The sequence below is a fragment of the Ictalurus furcatus genome, chromosome 13 (genome assembly GCF_023375685.1).
Source record: "Ictalurus furcatus strain D&B chromosome 13, Billie_1.0, whole genome shotgun sequence".
Taxonomy (NCBI): Eukaryota; Metazoa; Chordata; class Actinopteri; order Siluriformes; family Ictaluridae; genus Ictalurus; species Ictalurus furcatus.
Window position 1 is genome coordinate 19782964 of NC_071267.1, and position 26155 is coordinate 19809118.

A 26155-nucleotide genomic window follows, 5' to 3' on the forward strand; every position below is an offset into this window, starting at 1 on the left:
ATGGTGGAACTCTGACATTTTCTCTGACATTTTCTACTATGTATTGTTCTGAAAACGCCAGACATTCCTGAACTTAAATAACAAGCATCTCAGCCAGAAGTAAAGGTATAGCTGGTTACCCTACAAACTGAAAAAAAACAAAAAAAAACAAAACAGTATCTGATTACAAAATGATTTTTTATGCTTCTGTCCATTTTGCTACAGCACAAAACTATCCAACAACTTGATCTGTATGAGGATCTCACACTCCACTAGTGAGGTTTCAGACATCTTTATGCACAGTGGCTGTTTTTATCACTGCATTTATTAAGCTAGCTCCTTATACCGATATACTCTCAAAAAATAATAATAATAATAATAATAATTTCCACACTGTCTTGGTGAAATATATGTTATGGCTTGTACAACCACCTTCAAAACTATTGGAACGGCAAGGCCAATTCATTTATTTGTGCTATACACCAAAGACATCTGGATTTGCGATCCAAAGACGGATTTGAGACGAGAGTTTAAGATTTCAGCTTCCAGGTATTTACATATAGATGTGTTAAGAACGTAAAACATAGAAACTTTGGTATAAGACCACTCAATTTTCAGGTGAGCAAAAGTACAGGAGCAGATCATTCTTGAAGTAAAGCAAAGTAAATACTGTATAGTAAAAGCAGAAAACCCCAATTTTGGGGGAAACCTTTTTTTTTTTTTTTTTTTTTTTTTTTTTTTTTTTTTGGTGGGACTGTTTGCGAGAGTTCAGCCGGAGTGACATGCAAATGATTTTTACAGGCCCTCTACACATGTTCGAAAAAAGCCGATTACATTAGCCCAGTTCTGAGCCAGCATACAGAACTCATGAAGTGTAGCTGATGTTAGGAGGCTGAAGTCAGCAAACCTTCCCTACAGTGTGTGTAAGTGTGTGAGTGTGTTGGCAGGATTATTGCACCGAGGAGAAAAGCCCATCACGCTCGATGCCTGCCGGTCGTAAACACGACGGTTCATTTTAAACCTTCACCTCGAGTCGATGCCCAGCTAGGTGCCGAGAGTCAGGAGGCAGATTTATGAGAGTCCAGCGAACTCTTTATGCTGATGATAATAGTCAGCAAGATCACACACGAACACACACGCACGTACTCATGCTTGTACACACACACACACACACACACCTTAGGTGGCCAGTGTTTTGCTCAGGCTGCTGTTTGTAATTACCCAGTTGGTTTGGATTTCTCTGGTGTCAGTCTGGTAATTGGAGCTGCAGTAATTCCCTTTTTAATGGCCTGTTTATTATTGCAGAAGCCTCAGTTTTGTGCGTTGTGCATTGAAAGTTTAATAAACAAAATAAAAAGGCACAGATATTAATGTTTGATATATTCCGCAAATTTACATGCCAACCATATTTACAGGCATATGCCAATAAACACACTCTTTGTATTGCTATATGTGTGGTGTAGCTTTGTTAACACATGTATTAACATGGCTAAATAACACAATATGTACGCTTAACCCTAACCAGGACCTTAGTATTTAGTATGGTTTGGTTCTTTTAGTTGTTCAAATAAAATCTGAATTTTGGGGCTGTTTTTCTTGAACAAGACAAACAAAATGTTCCCACAAGATGAACTTTGTCATGCTACCAGTGGTGGTGGTGGTGGTAGCCTAGTGGTTAAGACCGAAAGGTTGTGAGCTCAAATCATAAAAAAGTTGTATAAATCACTCTGGATAAGGGCATATGCCAAATGTAAATGTATTCCTGTCATCATGGAGAGTTTGGTCCTCACAAAGCTCTTCAGTGGAAATAAAATTTAACAGTTCCAAAAATAGCAGTTCCAACTCAGCGTCGCGCAAGGTCCCTTTCCAGAACCTTCACGCTAACTGTTCCTCAGTGGTGGAATGCACTTCCAATCTCAATCCGGACCGCAGAATCTCTCACCATCTTCAAAAAACAGCTAAAGACCCACCACTTTCATGAACACCTAACCAACTCATAATAAAAAATAATAATAATAAAAAAAATTTTTTTTCAATTGCACTTACACCTCTACTCTGTGCGCTTTGCTTCTTCTAGAATTCATTTAATGGATCTTGTATGGTAGCACTACTTGTATTGTTCTCTGCTTGATATATCACTTTGCTTGTATTTTTTTCATTTGTAAGTCGCTTTGGATAAAAGCGTCTGCTAAGTGAATAAATGTAAATGTAAAATTGCTTGGCAGTAGGATTTGCTAGAAAAAGTACTACAGTAGATATGTTTTTCAATGTCCTCCTACTTCCATACTTTCATCAGACTCACTTCTCCTTTTCTCACTATTGAGTACTTTTGATTTTGCACTAAAACATACAGTACACGAGACTAGTACATGAGAAAGTGCTGCACATAGCTCTACTTTTACATTTCTTCTATTCACGTGTAGAGAATAATCATGTGTTCGTATAGATTCTGTCCACCCTGTATAGAACTGCTGTTACAGAGTGTGATATTAGCTTGCTTGAGTGTCCAAGCCTCTAGCAACAGAAAAAAAGGGGTTTCTTAATTTAATTTTTCAGCACATAAAACATATTAGTCTTATGATGGAATTCCGGAGGGCCAGGTAATATCTGTCTTATTAGAGTATTGCTTTAAGGCACTCACACATGGTCCTCGTTGCTCTCCCTCTCTCTTTTCTTCCATTTCTGGTTCTCACGTCTACTTCTAGTGTAATGCTGATTGACCTTTGAGTGTTGTTGAAGTGTTTCTCCACAAGTATGGGCCTTTGATAAGGTCCCAGCTGCGTAGCTGGCCAAGACGGTGAGACGTATTTAAGAGGCTAATGGTTTGGTTTCAAGGTCCATGCTTCATTTAACAGCTTCAGCAAATAGACCTCAGAAAAGAGGTTTAACCCCATTAGACTTCAATAGTCATCAATGGGCTTCTTAACCAACTCTGGCATAAGGGTGAAAATTAAACAGAGAAGGAGAGAGACAAAGAGAGAGGAGGGATAATACAAGGAAGTTGCTGTGGTGCAGCTCCATCACATGAAAATACTGAATTGGACTATTTCTATTTCCCCCACAGGAATAACAAAAATCTAGGGTTTAAAATGGCATGATTGTATAGTGTATTGCTACACCAATATACTGTATAATAGTCATTGTAGTATGTAGCATGCAAGAACTACAATTTGCTATAATCTATTCACATGGAGGTATGGTGGCTTAGTGGTCAGCACGTTTGCCTTGTATCTCCACGGTTGGGGGTTTGAATCCCACGTCTGCCCTGTGTGCACAGAGTTTGTATTTTCTCCCCATGCTTCAGGGGTTCCCTCCAGGTACTCTGGTTTCCTCCCTCAGGCTTTTCCAAATTGTCTATAGTGTGTGAATGTGATGGGTTGGCACCCCGTCCATCGTGTCTCCCGCTTTGTGCCTGGGATAGGTTTTAATCTCCCCCGTGAACCTGTGTAGGATAAGCAGTATAGAAAATGGATGGCTGGACATTCATCATCTGTCAAATTCACTTAAGGATGCACTTCCTTCAGAATGATCTCGAAGTGCTTCATTTTATGACTCAAAATGTGTTAAGTTTTGATAATTAAATCCAAGAATGACGCAGTAAGACAGAGGCAACTAAAACTCCCACTCCAGGCTTAAGATGGATTAATTTGGGGCAGGAGTCATTATTGTATTCAAGTAGTTGATAATAGCACAACTCACATAAATAGCTAGTTTTCTGGCTTGTTTCTGCCAGTTAAGAAGGTAATTCTGGGGAAAATATCAATATTAAGCTATTAATTTGTTAATAAATGGCACAATACTTAGACATGGCTACATAGAGTATGTAAGATAAGCTATGTAGCTGTCGGTAACAGTTGTAGTTTAGCATTTGCAGGTTCACAAAGTCAATAGCGTTGTCTGTGTACTTAGAAATGTTTTCTGAGTAATACGTTATCCAAGTATCTGGGATATGTTTGGCAGGAGGCCAATTGTAAATATAAGATCTTATACTGGCAGATATCAAAACTTGCAGAAAAAGATATCCAGAGGAAAAAAAACCCCAGAAGACTGAAGTTAGCTAACATAATGACCTAATCAATGTGAAATAGTGTAATCAGATATTCAAATGATTGCTGATTTTCGCTTATCTTTAACTGGTTAACACTATAGCTATCCTTCCTATTGTTGCCAGGCATTGTATGTGATATTATTCCACACATGTTGGCAGTTTCGCAAGGCTTTAAGATCTATTTGTCTTATTTAAACCGGGAATGATATCTCCTTGCATCCCCCACTCCAAAATGAGACCGTGGTTATTAAAATGTTGATGCTTAAACACTGTGTACGCTACACTGCTTTGGAATAAGGCTTAGTATAAGGCGTATGCTTAGATTGCCATTTTAAACATAGCAAAAATAAAGAAAGAAAGAAAGAAAGAAAGATTCAGCTTAGAGCGTGTGTGCATACGGATCTGACACCTTAGCCTCATTAACAAGAAAAGCTCCTTTTTTCCTTTAACATGAAGAGAGCTTTTTCTGTCTGAGCGCTGTGCATGGCCTCAGTGATGAAACTGTGGTTTTGTGTGTGTGTGTGTGTGTGTGGACGTGTGTGTGGATGTGCAGGAGACCCTGAGGGTGTTTTTGTGGTTGGAGATATGGGCTGAATGCTGACACGGTGTGAAAGGGTCTCATTGAAATGCACATGGACTTTCTGAAAAACAGAGACACAACACAAAGAGAGACGGAGCTAGAGAGAACAAGTAAAGAACCGTATCAGGAAATATTACCACCTAGGCCTTAAAACGAAATCATTTTACTGCAGGATCTTAGTTACTGCAGAGAGCATCACAGCGCTACTGGTTCACAAGGAAGCGATCTAGAGCTGGGCTGCACAGCTGTTCCTCCTGCTGCAGAGGATGCGCTGAGTTGAAATGCATCTCACATCCCACAGCTCCAGCCTAACTAGCAGTTTATTATGTGTTTTTGCCCTGAAGCACCTGGCAGGCCATGATTTTTACACATGCTTATTACTATGGAAGTCACGGTGGATGAAAAGATCTGGCGCAGGCGCTGGACTAATGAGATCAACTCCATTAACAGTAATGTACTGTACATCATCAGACTCAAATGCAGCTCCCACTTTTAATCTCACTCTCTCAATCACTCTATCTGGATTTAATTCTCACTTTCTGTCTCTTCCAAATATGCTCCATTTTCCTGATTCTCTCTCTGCGAGAATCATTGAGAGAATCAGAGGCTTAGTGGCCTGTCTGCATGTGACACTATAATTAGCTCCATCAGGCCATGGCTTGTGCTGAGCAGAAATAGCTGTCTGATCCAAAGCCATGAGTTTACACACCTCTCCCAGATTAAATGTATGTCAAAACAGAGCATCGGACCACTTCACACTAACACCAGGACCAGACTGATTGTCCAGTATGCTGGTGCGTACAGAGGGCAGCTCAAATTAGACCGGTAGATGCTCAATCAGATCAGTGATTTAGGTACGGTGTGTGTGTGTATGCATGCAACCAGGCCACATCTTGTCACAGTCATTTTGAACATGCAGGTGTTCCCAAGTGGCATCAGCACCGTGAGGGTCACACAAGGGCTGTAATTATTCCAATCAGGAAACAGCAGGGGCTGTCTGACCCGCTGATGGACTCATCAAGATACTCCCACACTCGGGGCTGTAGAACTGTAATGGGCTGTAAAACACAAATCCATGCATGCACCCACACACACACACACACACACAGGCTACAAAGAGATTTTAAGTATAACAAATAACACATACACTAGGTCTGTCCGAACAAATCTAAAGTTAAAAACCTATATTTGAATGTTCTGAGTGAGGATGTGTTCCGCTTTTAGTCGCATATCAAAATACACATTTCCAAAAACCTGACAGATAAAATGTCCATTGTGTTGCCAGATGTAGATTGAGTGAGGAAATAAATGCAATCCATTTCAATTCAATTCAATTAAATTCAGTTTTATTTGTATAGCATTTTTAACAATGGGCATTGTCTCAAAGCAGCTTTACAGAACGATATATACACAGGATACAGATTTTAAGCGTGTGAATTTATCCCTAATGAGCAAGCCTGTGGCGAGGAAAAACTCCCTAAGATGATTTGAGGAAGAAACCTTGAGAGGAACCAGACTCAGAAGGGAACCCGGCCTCATCTGAGTAACAACGGATAGTGTAAAAGTAAAAGAAAGTTCATTATGGTTTTTATATGAAGTCTTTGTTGAACTAGTCCACTGTTCACTAAAGGAGACTTGAGTGCAAAATTGTATGTGGTAATTGCAGTCCCAAGGCCATAGCAGCAACCGTAGTCCCAGCAACCACAGAGAGAATGTCCATGTGGAATTGAGGTCCAAAACCATTTCCATGGTACTTGAAGCGGTACCGTCCTCAACAATGTCCAGGCTGTACTGCTTGGGGTCGTCCTCAGTGGCAGAATGTGTCCTCCAGTTGATGAGAGCTCCATCTAGAGGTAGGGCATCAAGATGGATCAGGCAGGTCCGGAGAGCAGAAAGGGTCAGGATCAGTGGCATCTCCATAATATCATGTGTGGCTCGACAGAAGGAGAGAGAAAGGGAGGTAAAGAGAGAAAGATATTGTTAGGTACATTTACAGCATACTTATTTTTCCCCCCATCACATTTTAACCCCTTAATGTCCTAAATTATTATTCAGTAACTACAGTGTAACTAGTAGGAAATATATATCATTACAAAAGTGAGGAAAGTCTGAAACCTCTAACCATTCCTGGGCATTTAAGAGGTTAATTTTGTGTTTTAAAATGATTTTACTTGTAAGGCTTTATTGGTGTTGCTGTTTTTCTGTCTCAAAAAACATACCATTGAGACTGTAATGTAGGTTCTATGATACCATGCTGTACCTTCTGTAGTAAGTAGAGGTGGCACGATGCTACTTATTCTGTTTCGAAACAGATACTGACACCTTGAGTAATCAGCTTGAATATCGCTACACATCTGATGTTTGATTTTAACTGAAGCACTTAAAAAATAAATAGCAAAATAAACACAACTTACACAAAAAACAAGCTTTTTTAGTCAAAAATCACTTAAGTTATAAATTTAATAAACATAATAAAGTATAAATATATTAAGGTGGGGCAGGGGGGCATGGTGGCTTAGTGGTTAGCCAGTTTGCCTCGCAACCTGGGGTTGGGAGTTTGAATCTTGCCCCTGCTCTGTGTGTGCAGAGTTTTTATTTTCATGCTTCGGGATTTCCTCCGGGTATTCCGGTTTCCTCCCCAGTCCAAAGTCATTGTGCCCCAAGTTCTCTGGGATAGGCTCCAGCCTCCCCCATGACACTGTGTAGGATAAGAACAATAGATAAATATATTAAAATTCAATTACAACAAAAAAAAAATACAATCATTTACAGCTACAAAATAATAACTTTCCAAATGTAATTCAATTAAATGTAAATCAAATTCATTCTTTCTTTTTTTCCCGCTGAGATCCAATCAACAATTCTTTGCTGATATCCTGGGTATTGGATCAGTGCCATCTAGTATTGAGCATATGTGGTTAATAAGGAGCCATTTTGAATTGTTTTTAAAAATGAAGAATAGTTGCATGGATTGCTTGAATCGAGTGTTTTGTAACTAACTGGAATAAATTTGGTTGGTTCTTTGATGTCGTCTGCAATTGGGATCAAGACCATAACGTCTGGTTGAGGGTTTAAAGTTTCATATAAAATATTAAGTGACATGTCCGTATAATTTTCTTGCTTAAAAAAATCTCAGTTATTTTAACTCTCTGGTTTTTGCCAGACAAACTCATAGTGTAGCCACTGCTAGTGTAGAGCCACTGCTAAAGTGTGCTCTGTTTGTGTTAATATAAAACAACAGACTCATTAATATCATGAAGGTAAAATTAGAACACTAAATATCTTAAAGAATGGAAATGCAAATGGATTTTCGCATAGAGCTGAAGTTCATTCTTACAAAGTATAATCTTTCTCTCCACAGCGGGAACTACGTACATATTTGGGCGTGATGGTGGGTCGATTGTGTACACCTGGCCACCCAATGACAGGCCAAGCACGAGGGCGGACCGTCTTGCAGTTGGCTTCAGCACACAGCAGAAGGACGCAGTGCTGGTCAGAGTGGACAGCTCATCTGGCCTTGGAGACTACTTGCAATTGCAGATAGTGAGTCCTGGATATACACACATGAATACACTTTTACAGCAAGGCTGCCAGATTGGATGCACTTTCTTTTCTTCACTGTTAACCAGTCCTGATGTGGAAAATTACAGCCACAATAATAATGACCATCAATTTTTGCCAACTTAAGTCGATTTAAAAATAGAGCAGCATCAGGAGCAAGATTACTGGCTTCAAATGCACAATGTTATTTCAAACAAGCCACACAATGTAAACACACACACACACATAAACATACATACCAGAACTCTTCAGGCTGATGATCAGAAAGCGTTGGAGCAGATTGTTATGATGAATATGTTTCAGGTTTCTTCCCACATATAGAGAGCAGCTTTACTCACAAATGTTCCAGCACTTCACATTTTTAGCATGAATAACCATGACAGCATGCAGTGAATATATACAGGGGGTGCTCTGCTCGGCTCTCTCAGCTTCACACAGCACTTTGATGGAGGCCTGTGTCTCCCCTGGGACACTGGGCTGTGCTCGTTTATTGTGCTTCTCCTCTCTATCTCTGCACCAGATTATGAGGAGCACAGGGATATGAGGGGAGGAGGATGAGAGAAGAAGTGAAGGAGGAAAAAGATGAGCTGGTGGTGGTAGAATGTTTCTTTTTTTTTTTTAGCCCACCCTCTTTGTAATCATGAGGCACTCCTTAGAACAATCAGCCTCTCTCGCTCTCTCTCAGTCGCTCTCTCTCTCTTTCTCTCACTCACTCGCTCACTCTCACTCGCGCTTTCTCTCTCTCTCTCACTCTCACTCACTCTCTCTCACTCACTCTCGCTCTCTCTCTCACTCGCTCTCTCACTCTATCTCTCACGCTCTCTCACTCACTCTCGCTCTCTCTCTCACTCTCTCTCTCTCACTCGCTCTCGCTCTTTCTCACTCTCTCTCTCACTCGCTCTTGCTCTCTCTCTCTCTCACTCGCTCTCGCTCTCTCTCTCTCTCTCTAAGGAGTGACATCATACTGCATTTCCTCCAGCTAAGCTCTTGTGATTTCTGGAGAATGCAAGCGAGCTCTGGTGGCTGAACACGAGCACAGCTTCAAAGTCTCTGTCTTAGTTACTGTGCTCTCACTCACACACACACAAAGCAGCTCTGCTAGCCAGAAGCTAGCCCTCTACTATTTCAATAGCTGGTCCATGGGTTTTAAATATATTATGGATACATTAAATAGTGAAAAACCAGTGTGTTGGCATATAAAAAAGGTATTCAAGCATTCAGAACTTACTGTAGAGCACATCTTCTCCAATACCTTCCTCATATTCAGCTTGTTCACATTGAAACAATCAATAACTCCATGTATCTGTTTAGGTCAATCCCAAACATGTGACATTCAAATTGTTAGAACTGTTGTTTATGAATGAAAAATGAGAACTTGAGGTCATTTTTTTTTTGTCCCTCTTTGCTCCATCCCAGAGAAAAAGTAAGAGTGGAATTAGGTCATGTAATATTTATGTGCATTAATCATCAGAAAAGGACATATGCATGTATTTAAAGGTCAGAGATAAGACATGGCTTTTTTGCATCCAAACATGGTTCAACTTACAGAAAATGATTAATATACACTGTCAGAAACAAGGTGCTAAGCTGTACCTCTTCTTGTTGCTGGGGCAGTACCCTCAAGGTTATATCTTTTGTACCTTTAGCATGTATCTTATATATGTACTGTATATTGTCTTCAGGACCGTCAGGACCACTGTAGAGAAAAGCTTCAAATATACATTACATGCACTTCCCAGTTATGAGATACAGTACAAACTAATACTACAGCAAATATAGCTGCTGTTTAATATGTTTTTTAAATAGATTTTTTTTGCGTGCGTGCGTGTGTGTTACCACCTCCTTGTAAATGCATTGTAAGATCCAGTAGCTGTTGATTTGCATAAATGTGGAGATAGAGTGTACTGTAGCCTAATCTTTAAACGTGGCATAGTTCTCACATTTGTAAGTGTATATTTTTGATACATATTTTTGATATGATGACTCCTAACCCAGCATAAAGACATGTTCATGTCTAAATGCATCACCAACGCGTAGGAGGGGAAATTAACTGTACCTGCATCATCATTAAGTGCACTTCCAGTATTATTGACAACACTGCAAACACCCAGTGTCATTTTTTTTACCGAAATTAATTGAAAAATGCTTTCCCCTGCTGTCTCATTAAGCATGTTTAGACACCGGTTAGATTAAGGCTGTCAGTATTGACATTAATGGGCCCTGTGGTAATGTAACTCTATGCTTTGATAAACCTGCCTGAAGGCACTGAGGATATCATTATCCACTGACCGTGTCCGTGAAAGTGAATTAACACAGGATCACTGACCATGTTAACAAGGAGGCCATGATGTCTCGATTTTTCAAACAGACAGCATCACCTCCATGTTCAGTGATGTGCATGACCCTCAACATTTGTGATTGAGTTAATTTAATCCCATCATATCATTATCAGTAAGGCATTATCGTTTGTCGTCCTTCACTTCCAATCATTAATTCACTTGCTCTTGTACTGAGATTGAGAAAATGTGAGAGACAGAAGGAAGAAGAAAATATTAGAGGGAAAAGCAGATGGAACAGCCGTAGGGACGTGGAAATAAAAGTCACTAAGCAGCAAATCCACTCTACGGTGAAACTTAAGTGTTTGACGGTCTTTGAAAATGTCATTTAAAAATGCAAGAGAAAAAATTACTTTACGCATTAGAAGATAAGCTAATCTTTGGGTGTCTGGTGTCTAACATATTGTCATGAAGATGATTAAATTCGAAATGTCTGTGACCAAATTGCTCTGAATTTGTTATCTAGTGTACATATAATTCTAATTCAACACATGAATTCAAAACTAATGAAACGAACACACCTAAAAGTCACATTTTAGTGAGTACGGCTCGGTGACAGGAAGTCAAATTCATGTATACTGTATACAGTTTTTCTTCTGGCCTCTATAGTGGCACTGTTTAAAGTTCCTAGTTATATGGACAATGATTGAGAGAGAGAAAAGAAAATACCTATAATGATGATCAGGTGATAAGACCCATTTCTAGGAAAGCTGAATGGAAAGCAATCAAACAATCATAACAATGACATTATAAGAAATAGTTAATGAGTAAAATAGCTTTAAATATTAGCAGAAAGGTATTTCAAATTTGAATTTAGAAATTCAGACATACTGGCTCAAATTTGCCATATTTTATGCTTGATAGTGGGGTTAATGGTACATTAACTGCAGCTGCTCCAACCCCAAGCCAAAACTCCCATGGTCTCCATGATAGTCATGAGATGCACCATTCAGTCCAAAGCTGCAAGATAGTAGGGAGACTGATGGAGGTGTAAAACACATCAAGAGATTTAACAAGCAAATTTCCAAGCCTAATCATTTTAACTTGCCAAGCTGGCACAATCCTTAATGCCAAATGTGTTGTGTGTGCAGCTAATGAACCCATCAGTCCACTTGAAGATTGATGGCAGACAAAGTCTAGCTCATCAGGAGGACGCACCGTGGTATTGAGAAATTTGCTTGTATTTCCTCATTTGTAAGTCGCTTTGGATAAAAGCGTCTGCCAAGTGAATAAATGTAAACGTAAATTGTGCAACAGAAAGAGGAAAGAGGCTAAATGAGAAAATCATGGAACAGTGGTTAAGATTTGTTCAGATAGAGATGAACTGAGAGGTGAATAGATTAATATTTGACAAGGCTGTGTGTGGAAGTCCTATGTTACAGTGAGCTCATGGGATTAGCTGAGAAATTACATATCAGAGTGCTACATTTGATTTGTCGGGGACCCGTCAAAGGTTCTGTGTAGAACTTTACAGACATTTTCTCTTCGGGAAAAGGAACCTAGGGAATGTTTCATTTTAAAAAAAAAAGTCAAATGTTAAGTGTATAACAGTATTTGTATTAATAGACAACAGAAATTATAACACAACGAGTCTCCAGTGTTAGCACTTTGTAACAGAGTTAATTCAATTCAATTCAATTCAATTTTATTTGTATAGCGCTTTTTACAATAGACATTGTCTACAATAGACAATAGAGTTAGGGTTGTGAGTTTAAATTTTCTGACAGAGGAAAGTCTTCCGGACAGATGGCTTTGTGGTTTCTCGGTAACATGACAGGCTTCATTTTTTGAAGAAAAAAAAAAGAGACGCTGGTGAGGGAACAACTGCTTATCACTGCTGTAACATACAGGAAGTGATAACTTGTTTCGAAAAACATTTCACAGCATTAAACGTAGCTATAAATGAATTCAACGTATGATGCACCATTATATAATTAATGGCAAATTGTTGTGGTATAAAAGGGTATAAAAGGGATAACTTATTACAACACATTTTGGGACATGCTGTTATTGTGTGTGTACTTCGTGATAGGAAGAATAACACAGCTCTGTGTCAGGTCTCATCACACCACAACGTGATTGGTTCTTTTCCAATAACAGAATGCCCCAAAAATGTGCTATTACTTACTTACCCTATGTATAAGCAAAATTGGAAACACCTCAAACTGACACAGTGCACCTCCTCTGTGGCAGTAACACTCGCCTGTGTTCACCTCTATCCCAGATTCTTTTAACCCCCTGTTTCATGAAAGAATGAAATGAAACCATTGCACTGACCAGTCTCCTGACTCAAATGAATTCTACTCAAAGGATTTAATCATAAAAAGCTAGTTTAGGAGGATTTTAATTTCCTTCCCTGGACAGAAGCCCAGCTTGGACAATTACCAACTGTAGAAGAAGAAGACTTTATTTGTCACATACCGTATACTGTACATTACATCACAGTGAAATTCTTTCTTTTTTTTCACAGTCAGAGCGCAGGCTCAGTGCCCCTGGAGCAGAGAGGATTAAGGGCCTTGCTCAAGGACCCAAAAGTGGCAGCTTGGCAATGCTGGGGCTTGAACCCCCAACCCTGGGATAAGTGACCCAGAGCCTTAACCGTTGAGCCACCACTGTCCAACTCACTCCCCAACGCTTTTGTAGCTGTGGGATAACAACATCAGGGTGGAAATAAAACTAGGATGCAAATATAGCTGTAATAAACATTACATTCTTGTTTTAACTGTTGCTTGTGAAAAGCTCAACGTTTGCAGTATTTCGCTATGAGTGAAAAACATCACTTGAAAGTCCAAAAAAAAAAAAAAAATTCCTGGAACAAAAAAAATTAGTTATTTAACAAGTTGTCAGTTTAGAGCTAAAGCATCAACCAGATCTGACTATTAAAGTGTAATGACAGGTGGACGAGGGAAACTGTAAAAAATAGCAGGATGCTCATACATTCATCTGGGTACAGATTTATGGAAGAGACTGATAGGAAAACGCGTTAAGAGATTTCATCTCTATTCAGACTGCTGCTTGGCTCTCAGAGAATGGGAAATGAGTACTAGAGGGACAGGCAATGAGAGCATGTCTGGATGGCTTCCGGAAATTCTGTCTGGGTTTTGGGAGTTAAGAGGAAGTGGAGCCAAGTGCAATTCTCAGAGGATTCTCACAAATCCTAACTTGTATGGTCTAGATCTAGCTCTCATAATGACATAAATTTGGTGTGTGTGTGTGAGAGAGAGAGAGAGTGAGTGAGTGTGTGTGTGCATTGTCTATGGTTTAACTTAGCACATATTCTGCACACACAGCACAGTGGGTTCTAGTCACATCCCCAGGCATGCAGAGCCAATACGTTATGGCACATTCGGTATGGAGAGTGTCGTATATGATTGTGTTATTTTGATATCGCCCACTATTTATTTATGAAAACACGTATCACTTGTCTTTGTGTTTGGTCCAATTAAACACTCTCCCTAGGCATTAGCCCGAGGCATTAGCCTGAGAGTTGTGGAGAGGCTCTTCATGTAAAATGGCTGAGGTTTCACTGTTGCTCTGGCTCATTTGGGCTGAATGCCATGGCTGCTCTCCTCAGCAGTGCGCAAACACACACAAACACACACACACACACACACACACACACACACACACACACTGTCACATTCCAGCAGCTACAGCCTGCACCATTCTCTAAATGAGACACATCATTAGTGGCTCCTGAAGCAACACTATATCAGCCCTTTGGGACTTGGCAGCTGTGTATCTTTGTGTGTTATATGACGTGTGTGTGTGTGTGTGTGTGTGTGTGTGTGTGTGTGTGTGTGTGTGTGTGCGTGCGTGTACGCATCTCCTTACATCAGTGATTGCTGCAACACTGCAAACATGCAAATAATATAATAATAATAATAATGATAATAATAATAATTATAATAATAATAACAACAACTAATTATTATTTTGTATCTATTGATTGAGTAACACCAATTACTCCAAAACAGTTATATCACAGATGTATTATTCTGCCTTGAGCTTAATTATTCGACTGAATAATGACACAAACGCTGAATGGATGCTGCAGTTTTGCAGCAATCGTGTAATCAGACCCATTTTACACTCACCCCTTTCAGACTCATTGTAATCTCTGCTTTCACATGTTGAGAACAATTGCCTCATTTTGTTTTTGGCAAGAGAAGATTGTTGCCACTCATGTTGAGTTAAAATACTCCATCAGTCAGGGTGGCACTGTGGATGTTGCCTAATTGCGTACAAGCAATAAGAAAACTCTGGAGGCTGCATTCAAAACAAAATTCATGGCACACACATGACGTGTGTGTGTGTGTGTGCGATGAATTCGTCTTGGTCCTTGGAGTCAACAACAGAAAATGCATTTCACGCAATGTACAATACGCAATATACAACACAGGCACAATATACACTGATTTAGATGATATTCAGTCATTTACAATAACCGTGTACGTGTAAGCGGATGTTAAATATAACTAAAGTGCAATAGGCTGAGGGATTTAAGCCGTGTTTAGATGAGCTCCTCTTTTCACCGACACGGTGTGAGTGCTGGACCTGAAGCCAATGTTTATTCAGACAACAATAAAAACCCTTTTTAAAAACAGACCACGATTGCACCGCTTTGAGAGATGAATAATTACAGAATCAGATATGGGAGTTTCTGTACACAGTCCAAAAACAATAACATTATGGGTGGTAATTTTAGCTTTGAGATCATATTTTCCCAAGAAATCCTTCAGCGCCTACATAGAGCACAGGGTGTAATATAAAATAAGCTTATTTGATCAAAATGTTTGCGGTCAAAAATAATGTTTTATTATATAAATAAGACATTTCAAGACAGTGGAATAGAAAATAATGTGAATATTTTCAGGGGTTTATTTTTTTTTTAAAGTATTTACGTTAAGGTTGTAGCTGTAAGTATCAAAGCAGGTTTTGTTAGCATTGAAATGATCGTATTTAGTCACTGCAGTTAGCACTGGTTCTGCTTGCGTATTCTTTCATTTCTCAATTTTCAAAACCACTTGAATAATTTGAATTTTTTTAATAGTGGTCATGAAAAAAACGGAGGTAATGTGATTTTGATGCTGAACTAGTTTACCCATTGAGAACTGATTTTGAGTCTCCTTTGTTGGGGAAAAAAATCAAATGAAACACTTTCTGAATCAGCACCAGGGACTTACAGGTGAAAAAAGAGACCATCAGTGGACTATATTCAATATAGATACAGATCAGTGGACTTATTTCGATATAATAATTGTATTATTTACGTTATGCTTCATTTACAGAACACCACATAGTAAAACGTACAACCCGAATCATGTATTGTTTCATAGTAATTTGGGCTTTGGTGTCATGGCTCATTTACGCTATCCTCTTTTGCGTCTTTTGCCTCGAAGGCATTAATGTTGGAGCGTTTTAAGTGGAGTGTGTCTAATCTAGGACACTGTTACACATGGGACAGAATGTAGGACAGAGACATTACCACAGTGGTACATGTATTTCTTAAACTATGGCCTCCTGCATGCTTCCTGTGATTAAACCCACTTTGAAGTCAAAGGGGGTAAAAATCATTGCCCCTGTCCACACTCCGTTGCAGCTCATTGCTCTTATTTGCTTATTCCCTGAGTACAGAGTACAGAAACAGTGGAGTTGCACTGTAATGTGTTTGAACTAGCTGCTCACATGGTCATTTCTTTTCTATCATCGCTGTCAAATTCACTCGAGTATAATATAAAGTTTTTCTTTTATCTTTTCAATTTTTCTTCTTTTTTTTTTATAAGCGTCTCCCTTCCCGTCAGAACAAGGTCGAGGAGCCTTTATTGCATGGCCGCTGGGTTGAGGTCATCTTCTTGTTCAGAGTGGATGGTGAAAGGGAGGTCAGTCTCCCATTTAGTGCGGAGCATTGCAAGGCACGGCTCATCAGAGCACAACCTTTTTCTCCCACATCACTTCACAGGGGGAAAAATGGACAGACTGAGAGAAAATTGGCCAGCAAAGAATGTTATTAGAGAGAGACGGCAAGGTGATGAGGGTGAAGTACAGGCATCGTCTTATTGACACTGGCCATAAGGGAAAGGTACGCCTAACAGACAGTGTGGCCTCATTATGGACTGCGATGTGCAAGCAGAACATACCGTTTCCGTCCAAGTAGTGGCAAGAAGGATGAGTGGATCTCCTCAGACCGAGAGCCCAAGACCGTAAGAAGAGCCATGTCTCTCTAAGGGAAGGTAATGAATGAACTCTGGTGTCAGGTTTTGCCCTGTTAGAAAGGTGTGAATGAGTCATGTTCACGAATGGATTTCTTCTCATTACCTTATTAAAATTTCATCTGATTATTTACACCTGACACAGATTTCAGAGAACTGTGGATAATATTCAGTAGCATGTGTTCTTGTTTGTTTCTGAATAACATCTGTCTCATTCTCTCTCCTACTGTACAACTGGAGCAAGCCCCATTTATTGAATACTAGCTGTAGTGACAGTTTCAACAACAGCAAAACTGTGTATGTGAAGGGGTCTCAGTGGGGTCAGATAAAAAATGCTTTCTGACACTTTGCTTACCAAAACAAACAGCAAGCAAAGCGCATGCAAATAGAGCAATTATGGGAAGAGGGCAGCTTTGTATACATGAACACTGCCGTGCATGTTTGCATCTCCATTAAGCTGTGATGACAGCATGCCATTACATTACATGTTTGGTGAATTAATTAGATACTATGCCTGCTTGTTTTTGTTGGTGTTTTTTTTTTTTTTAACTTGTTTCCATAGAACTGATAGAAGTGAAATAACCCTACTCTGCTGTAACACTGTTTGACCAGACAGTAACTAATATTTGAGGCCATCTAGTGGTGTAGATGTGTATCACATTGCCTGATGCACATTAATAGTCACTGACAAGAATCAACATTAAAATGCCAGCAGAAAAAAAGTGCAAACTGTGTTCCATACCAGTGAGTCTCGGATTAATCTGTGTAACCAGGCCACTGTTGTATGGATTTTAAAGGGAGGGTCCTATTGAATGTGTATATATATGTATGTGTGTGTGTGTGTATATATATATATATATATATATATATATATATATATATATATATATATATATATAATTTATATATATATATTTGTATCTTTTACACAACATTATTATTCTATCTTGGCTAAAAGTTAGTCTTTGTGTTGTTTATTAGCATCGTGCTTCATGTTTATTACTATGAATTGCACCCTGACACGAGCAAAATGAATAATCCTCTAAGTGATGGTCCTCTCACACATCAATGCTTCTATCTTTCATGTGTTTGAGTGCAACCTTAAATTTAAAAATGGCAAGCTAAACCGAGCAGAAAATCAAGAAGTATCCTTCAGCATCCTCATTTGACCCTCTCATTAACATCTGGCCATCTCATTAACTCTGGTGAGACAGGCATTTCAGTATTAAGCATGGTTTTTACAGATGCAGTGTATCAATTTATGAAGCATTCTTATCTTATGAATACAATATGCCACCAAGAAATAATAATACAAGAAAAATACATCTTAATTTCTCCACTGTCATGCATTTCCTTCGTATAATAGCCTAATTAAAATAGAAACCGAAGAGATTAACTTATGAAATATAAATGCTGCTATTTGAGAGTCCATTATAGTGTCAGTAAATCTTTTTGATGCATTGTGCTTCCAGATAAAATTACGCATGGACCAATAAAATATGGATTTGTTATTGTGTTCAATGAATGAGTTTAGTTAAAAGGGGTTTTTTTTGTCCGTTTTGTCTGTTTGTTTGTTTGTTTGTTTGTTAATATAAAGCATAGCTGCACATCAATGATGGTTTTAAGAAGGAAAAATAATCACTATTTTTTAACTAATAATTACACAGAAAACTGGTTCATTCGTGATCATTTTTGTTGCATTTATCTGCTAAAATAAGCCACTGAATAACAAGCTAATTATATCTCCTGGAGAATAGACCAAATGCTGCATAATATTGTGAGGTGGATTTTTTTTTCTTTTACATTTTTGACATTTTTACTGTTTTTTTTCTCTCTCTCTTTTCTTTTGTACAGGACAAAGGCAATATCAGAGTGGTGTTCAATGTGGGCACAGATGACATAAATATTGAAGAGACTTCAAAGTTTGTAAATGATGGAAAGTACCACATAGTTCGCTTTACAAGGAGTGGCGGTAATGCCACTTTGCAGGTGGACGATCTGCCAGTCATTGAGCGATTCCCAACAGGTAAGCCCCTCCTACATCCTCTTACACACACAAACTCTCTCTCTCTCTCTCTCTCTCTCTTTCTCTGCCACACACATGCACACACTCACACACGCACACACCTTCACATAAACATTCACAATATCAATAATAAAGGCTGTCGGAGCTTTGGACCAGACTTTCAATTGCAGGGTTAAGGACAAATTTCTTTTTTGTCTGTGGTTGTTCTTTCTCTCAGGTCTAAAAAGGTAACCTTGCTATCCTTTTTAAATGTCAGCAGTGATGATGGCTGGAGGGACAGGAGGGGGGGAAGGGGGTTATAAGGCTGAAAATGTCAAAGAACAGGTTATCCAATTCAGTAGCCTCACAGCTGCCTGAAAAAGCCCTGACAAAAGCTTAACTACAGATCAGAGATGAGGAATAATCCTATTGCTCTCGTTTGTCAATCACAATGAAAAGGGAACTGTTTTGTTTTCGGTTAATGTCAAGCTTTTTTCATAGATATCACTTCCATTATGCAGATGACTTTGAATGCAGACTTCAAGCACGTCCTCAATTACGCTTGTCTTCGGCGAGTACAGCGAGAGGGGCGAGAACTGACAAAATCAGATTTCGTTTGCACTGAATCAGTGTGACGACAAACCTGTCTTTTACATTCTCCCAGTCTTATTTTTCACTTCACTTCCAAGCACATTAGAAAATGTGATTCGCGACATCATTAAATCCTGCATCTTAAGTTAAGTTTATCATTAAAGTTTATCACCATACCCTAAGGTAAAGATGAGTCACACAATCATTACGGCCTTAGATGTGGGTTTCTGTCCAAATCCTCGATCAGATTCGGCATCCATATGAAAGGAACCTAACAGGATTATTCTAATCCATGGTCAGACGTTTTGTATTTCAAGCAGTTCAGGCAGGCTAACTCAATGCATCAGGCTTTCTCACGTTTACATCATCCAGCATGCAGCGGCACAGGGTCGCTATTGTGAAGCACTGTGCTTGTCAGTCGCATGCACAGAATAATGTACATAAGGTACAATGAACAAGGAGGGGAGGAAAGAAGGAGGAACAGCTGAAAGAGGGAGGGAGGATTTATTTCTGTTATTAACCTTTATTGTTAAATCTACATAATCTAAACAAATTCCCCAAACAGCTGTCAGTCAGTCAAGAAGACAATCAGAGATCGTGTTCATGTGGATCTGTTCAGATCTGATATTTTGGCGAATTTAGAGAACGAGAAATGAGCCCCACGAATCAGTGTCTGTATGCTAATTAACACGGTGTCGGAGACGGCAGGAGCAAAACTTTTCTCTAACCCAAAAAAAGCCCATGATGATTCCATTTAATCAGAGCTTGATTGACGCTGCTTTGCAGGAAAGGGCTGATAAACCAACCCGAATTTGAATTAACTACAAGAATGATAATGACAATGTGTTTCGCCTCAATCAGCTATTAGGACTTCTTTTCTTTTTCTTTTTTTTTTTTTCTAAAACAGCATTCGTGTTCTCTCATTTATTCTGACATGCTGCACACTTATCATGAATTTAAGGCAAGAGAGAGAAATGATTAGGTTAGTCCACTGTGGATAGCAGTGTATATGAGGTGGTTTACAGTATGCAGATGCTTTATTTACTCTTTACATACCTTCAATCATTCAATAATGAATCAAACAAACATGCAGGTTGATGTATTAGTTATACAAGGTGTCTTTTTGAGACTATTCACTAACACTATACTTAAGGGCAGTGTTCATAGGACTACATGATACCTGCATAAGCCTTTCATGACGCTTGTCTGCACAGGTACAGTACTGTGCAATAGTCTTAGGCACAGTGGGGGTTTTTTAGTACAAACTTTGTTATAGATTTTTATTTTCTGACTTTCTCGAGTCAGTACATTTTATATTTCTAAGCATTGGTTTTACAGCACAAAGTTTGTTTGTATGTCAGTAAAGAAAATAGCATTGATACTTACAGCTCCAGCAGAAAACAGACCACTTTTCAGACCAAAAAATAAAAATACATAATGAAGGCTGCTGGGCTTTGCTGCAAAAAATACAGTCAGAATTCTCCAGAAGTCAAAGAAGTCTGCAAGATGCTCAGTAAAACTTACCAGCTAATTTCCTTATAAAACTTACCAACTAATTTCCTTATAAAACCTTTTTTTTTTTTTTAAGAAAAGAGTCATCACACCAAACATAGACTTAGCTTCATTGGTCTTTATAGTATTTTTTTTTTAATTCGGAAACATTTAATTTCATTATTTCTGAAGGCATCATTACTCTTCAGCATTTCTTTGCATGTGCCTAAGACTTTTGCACAGTACTGTAGATGTAAAACATGCTTCTGCTTGTTGTGGCTCTGCCAGGGCCTTAAGGCCAGCTACAGGGTCATCAGCCAGGAGCCAGCCCTCACTGATGTTTCACCCCTTTAATCCTGGGATATGGTCAGGGGCCAGTGGTCAGGTATTCACTATCATCCCCTGCAGCTGGCCACACATTCCCTTTCTTTGGGACCAAGGCTTCCTGCTTTGTTCAGAGTTATGTAACATGCTCCTCTGTAAGCTGAGCTCTACTTGCTTGGTCACTAGACTACTCTGCCATTTTATGCCTTTTCCATTACTCCAATGTAGATTCTTTCTACTGATATACTGTAAATCAACATAATCATTTAGAAAGGCTGATCTCAAAAGATTTTGATGTCAAGGTGACATAACCCCTGAGTCATACAGATTTTTGTTGATATTAGGTCGTGTTAAGGCACTTTCGGGTTTAACCTATTTAGAATGTCATGACTGATTTGTAGATGATGTAACACAGTTATGTAGAATACGATGGCAAACTATGGCAATGGCTTGACTCTGTAATGACGTGGGTGGGTTTGTATATTTTTTATGTCCCTTAAGCAATATTCAGTGACAATTTAATAACAGAATTATGTCTATGTTCCTTGTTTGGTTTTGATGTTTACCAAAATATGTGACACAAAAAAAAAGTTCTTTAATAATACCAGAAGTACACATAATATTATTCTAATGTAAGCCTAGTAAGTGTCACAACACAGTATTTGTTACCTGACATAACATGACTTCAAACTGACAACACATGCTCTTATAAATGTTATCCCAAAAGGCTTATGTAAGTGTATTGTAGCCATATGAACCGTACTCTTAAATAAAATGTTACTGAATATTCTCATAGGCCACACATCCATAGCATATGGATAATACCTGGATTTTATACCCCTGCTACCTACTCCGCATTCATGCCATACTCAACTAGACTGATGGCTACATATCTCATACTACAGTGCCACAGTGGCTTTTTTTCTTTTTTTCTTTTTTTTTTAAATTTAAACCGCTTATTACATAATTATTAAGATTACTGCAATGAACATTGTTTGAAATATGTTTTTGGTTGCTGCTGACATGTAGAACTCTCAATCAATAATCCAACATTTCCCTTAATACTCTTTGATCCCAGTATCTTTTTATGTTTTCTATTTTTACTTTATCTTTTGCTTTTCTATTATTAAGCTATTAATCTGGTGATTACTACAAGATAAAAACGCACATATGCACTCATTCAGTAACCGAGAGGAAGAAAAGCGTAAATACTCCTAATACAGGAGCATGTGTTTACCAGAACCTTCTTTTATATCTCACTTGCCTCCAGAATTAAATCCCATCACAGATGCCATCTCATGCCGTAGTCACAATATTCTGCCGTGTCTGAGAAGCAAGTCGTGCTTTTTGAGCCGCACGTAGAATTCTGAACGTTGCATGAAATGATAAAGAGGACATTGTAAGGCTCAGCTATTGCCTGGCCACAATATACTGAGCACTACCACGATTCCTATTCAGAACCATGAGGGAGATTTCAAACCAAAAGTGTGCAGGAAATTGGGAGAGCAGGATGCATTTTATCTTCCCGACACCTGTACACCTCCATCACTCGTCTTTCTGGATATTGAGTCGAATCGGAACTGTTTTCCATATTGTGTAATTATACGTTAATGAAGTAGGAGAAACACACAGAAAGGCTTTCAGTTGATTGGCAAATAACAAGTTAATGACTCAAGGGTAAAAATTGTACATTGTAATTATACTTTTCTAGGAATCACCACTCGACAGGTTCCCTTTTACGAGACGGAATATAGGAGTAGCAATTACATGCAGGCTGTAATGGAAGTGGAGTAAATGTTTTCGACTGAGCTGAATTCCAGAGAGCAATAAGTAGCTGACACATTGTTATGTGTATAAAAGCAAAACCTGTCAATCTTGCAACCTGGTGTGGCATACAGATACCCACATGTGAGCAGCTCATTCCCAGGTGACAACACAGCTTTGTCTGTTATTGTTACAGGATTTGGGATGAGAAAAAAAGAGATGTATTCCTGTTATGAATCTCTGAGGACAAAGCTTTTGTCAACGCCAATTCTTCACAAATATGTTCTGCTGAAAACTGACTGATAACATTTTCATTGTTTTAACTGTGATTATTTCCCTGCTGCTTATATTCTGGAGTGTTTTTGCTGATATTTTACTGCTGTCTTTTTTGCTGTCTAAATGTGTTGATTTTAATTAGAGTGAGATTTTAGTGTAATGTAAATGAATGAAAATATTTTATTTTAGATAGCAGTTGTGTTACTAAAAACTAATTGGCTTTCCAAAAGTTTGAATGTACTGCAATTACAATGTCTAGGTTAAAATGAGCAGTGTATAACTAGATGAAAAATCTGCTTTAAAAAAAAGAAAAGAAAAGAAAAAAGAAAAAAAAAGATTTAAAAGGATTATCATTTTGTAAATGTATTTTGTAAATGAGTGACATTGTATTTAAATATTTGCTTTTGCTTGTTTTCTCATAACCTTAAGAGAGTAGGTGAATATTTAACGTATATTGCAGTATTTATCATAATATAGGGATAATTTGTTGGCTTAAATAATAAAAGTTAATTGACTGATTGAAAAGCTTTATCAGTGTTATGTATGTAATCTTGATGTACCAAATTTTCAAACCAAAAAATTAGATTAGTTGAGGCAGTTTGTTCACGGTTTTAATCTTTCACCTTTCAGATTTTAACAATGAAATGTCTCTTTAAACTTTAAAGGCAACAATGATAACGAACGCCTGGCGATTGCTAGACAGCGAATCCCATATCGGCTCGGTCGAGTAGTTGACGAATGGCTACTCGACAAAGGTAAAAACATTGATTAAAACTTTAAATAAAAGATAATTTCATCATAAGCAAGTGATATACTGCACAAATAATAAACCATCTAAAACATAAATCCCCTGTATAACAAATTTTAAAACTTTAAACCAATGTAGTCTGTAATATTTGCATTGTACAGTAGAATAATGTGTGTTTATATACTGCATATGTAATCAGTTTTACCTGGCAATTACAGGTTAAAGGGACTGGTAATATACTGATAATAAAGTTAGTTCAATCATTAAAATTATATCTATATATATCATTAAAATACTTAAATAATGTTTACAAATGTAAAAATATAAATCAGCAGTTAAAGTACTTTTTTTACATTTTCAATTCATAGTCATGACAATGATGTTTAATTCATTTATGTACATTTATTTTATGCTAAACGTATTGCTTTTGGAAACTGCTAAAGTGCAGAGTTTAAAAATCAAAGCAAATGCATCTTAAATAGCTTCAATGATTATTGGCATCAGATATGAAGTCCCTTTAACAAGCAAATTAAACCCATAAGAAAGGAAAAGACTCCTGAGTGCATGCTGTAATGTATGTAATCAATTGAAATGTTCAGAGTGATTGATTTTGAACTTTGCTTGTTTCTTTGTTTTTCTTTTTAATGAAGTTATTATCATGATGAATGGTTTATGTGTCATGTAGTTTTAAAACCATCCCACATGCGCCTTATTTCAGTCTAATTAATTTAAATTGCCACTGCCCTTGCTGAAAGGCAATCTCATCAACAGCGAAGTTTTGCTCACGAACTGTGAAAACAAATCATTTCCATCTGTATTTTCTTGCTTCTGCCTGTTACTTTCACAAACAGAGGGTGAATATTTTACCACCCAAACAGCATTTGATTGTCCTTTTAGCAAAGCTCCATTGATTACTCGGGAGCCAATTTCTTCATCGTCTCCATTTGTTTGCATTGTCTACAGCAGCCCATTAAATCAGAGTCGATAAATTACTGGTGTTGCTGTTAGCATTAGAGTAATTTATTGCGTCCATACTTCCTCAGGAAGAATAAGGACACTTTTGTCGTGTGTTTCATTGTCAGCTTCCATCACTCCTCAGTGTGCATGTGTGTGAGAGCGTGACATAGTGTGTGTATGTGTATTTTTGTATGGACTCATAGCGTGAGCGAGCTGTTGAACACTCCTGTATTTGTGTAACGTTGTCCATTGGCAGGTCGGCAGCTCACCATCTTCAACAGCCAGACTACCATAAAGATCGGTGGTGGCGAACGGGGCAGTCGGCCATTTCAGGGCCAGTTGTCTGGCCTCTACTACAACGGCCTCAAAGTGCTCAACATGGCTGCCGAGGGCGAACCTAATGTGCGCGTGGAGGGCAGCGCCCGTCTGGTTGGTGACTTGCCCTCCTCGTCCATCACGCCCCAGTCTAGTGCCTCTGCCTCGGGCAACCGCTCTGAAGCTTCGCCCTCACTGACCGACATCACCACTACCACTGCGTCCAACCGACAGGGCAAGCAGACCACGACACCACAGGTCAGTCAGCATTCTGTGTCTCATAGCTATACTCATGGCTGGTGATCAGAAGTATTGGCAAGTATTCATGAAAATGAGCAATCGTATATTTATACAGTATATTATGAATAGCTTTTAAAAAAAAAAAAAAAACAGGGTGGCATGATGGCACAGTGAGTAGCGATGCCACCTCACAGTTCCAGAGTCTTCAGTTTGAGCCTGATCTTGGGTTTGGGTTACTGTCTTTGTGCAGTTTCACATGTTCCTTCACGTGATCACATGGATTTCCTCCAGGTTTTTTAAGTTTCCTCCCAGTAGCCAAAAACATGCAGGTATGTGGATTGGGTATGCTGAATTTCCCCTAGATTTGAATATGTATTGTATACGGTGTGTGTATGTACTGTATATGGTGACCTACTATGGATGGATTCTCTTGCCCTGTGTTACCAGGATAGGCTCGGGATTCACAGTGACCCTGACCAGCATAAAGTTGTTACTGAAGATAAATGAATCAATAAATCAAAAAAAACATCTGTAATCTACTAACATGTTATACAGGGTATCCCAAAAGTCTCCATACTTAGGGGACTATATATCCCAGCACCACTTCGGTTGTGCCTTCATCAGTGGATGTTTATGGACATCCAATTCTCGGTCGGTCCACAAAGCTTATACTATTGTTGAATTTGTTAATAAGTTTGGCAGCAGTGTTGAGTGTGATGTGCTTGCCA

The 26155-nt window shown here is 38.6% G+C and overlaps 1 protein-coding gene across 9 annotated transcripts in view; it reads left to right on the forward strand.

Moving 5' to 3' along the window:
• The window catches only part of nrxn1a (neurexin 1a), a 171819-nt gene that overhangs the window by 130895 nt on the left and 14769 nt on the right, over nt 1-26155 (forward strand). For 7 of the 9 annotated variants that reach the window (XM_053640432.1, XM_053640434.1, XM_053640436.1 and 4 more), the window contains 4 exons: nt 7969-8150; nt 18571-18742; nt 23833-23922; nt 25129-25445. In XM_053640432.1, coding sequence (XP_053496407.1) covers nt 7969-8150; nt 18571-18742; nt 23833-23922; nt 25129-25445 — 761 coding nt within the window. The remainder of the gene's footprint in view (nt 1-7968; nt 8151-18570; nt 18743-23832; nt 23923-25128; nt 25446-26155) is intronic. The other 2 variants (XM_053640438.1, XM_053640440.1) reach the window with 1 other exon arrangement.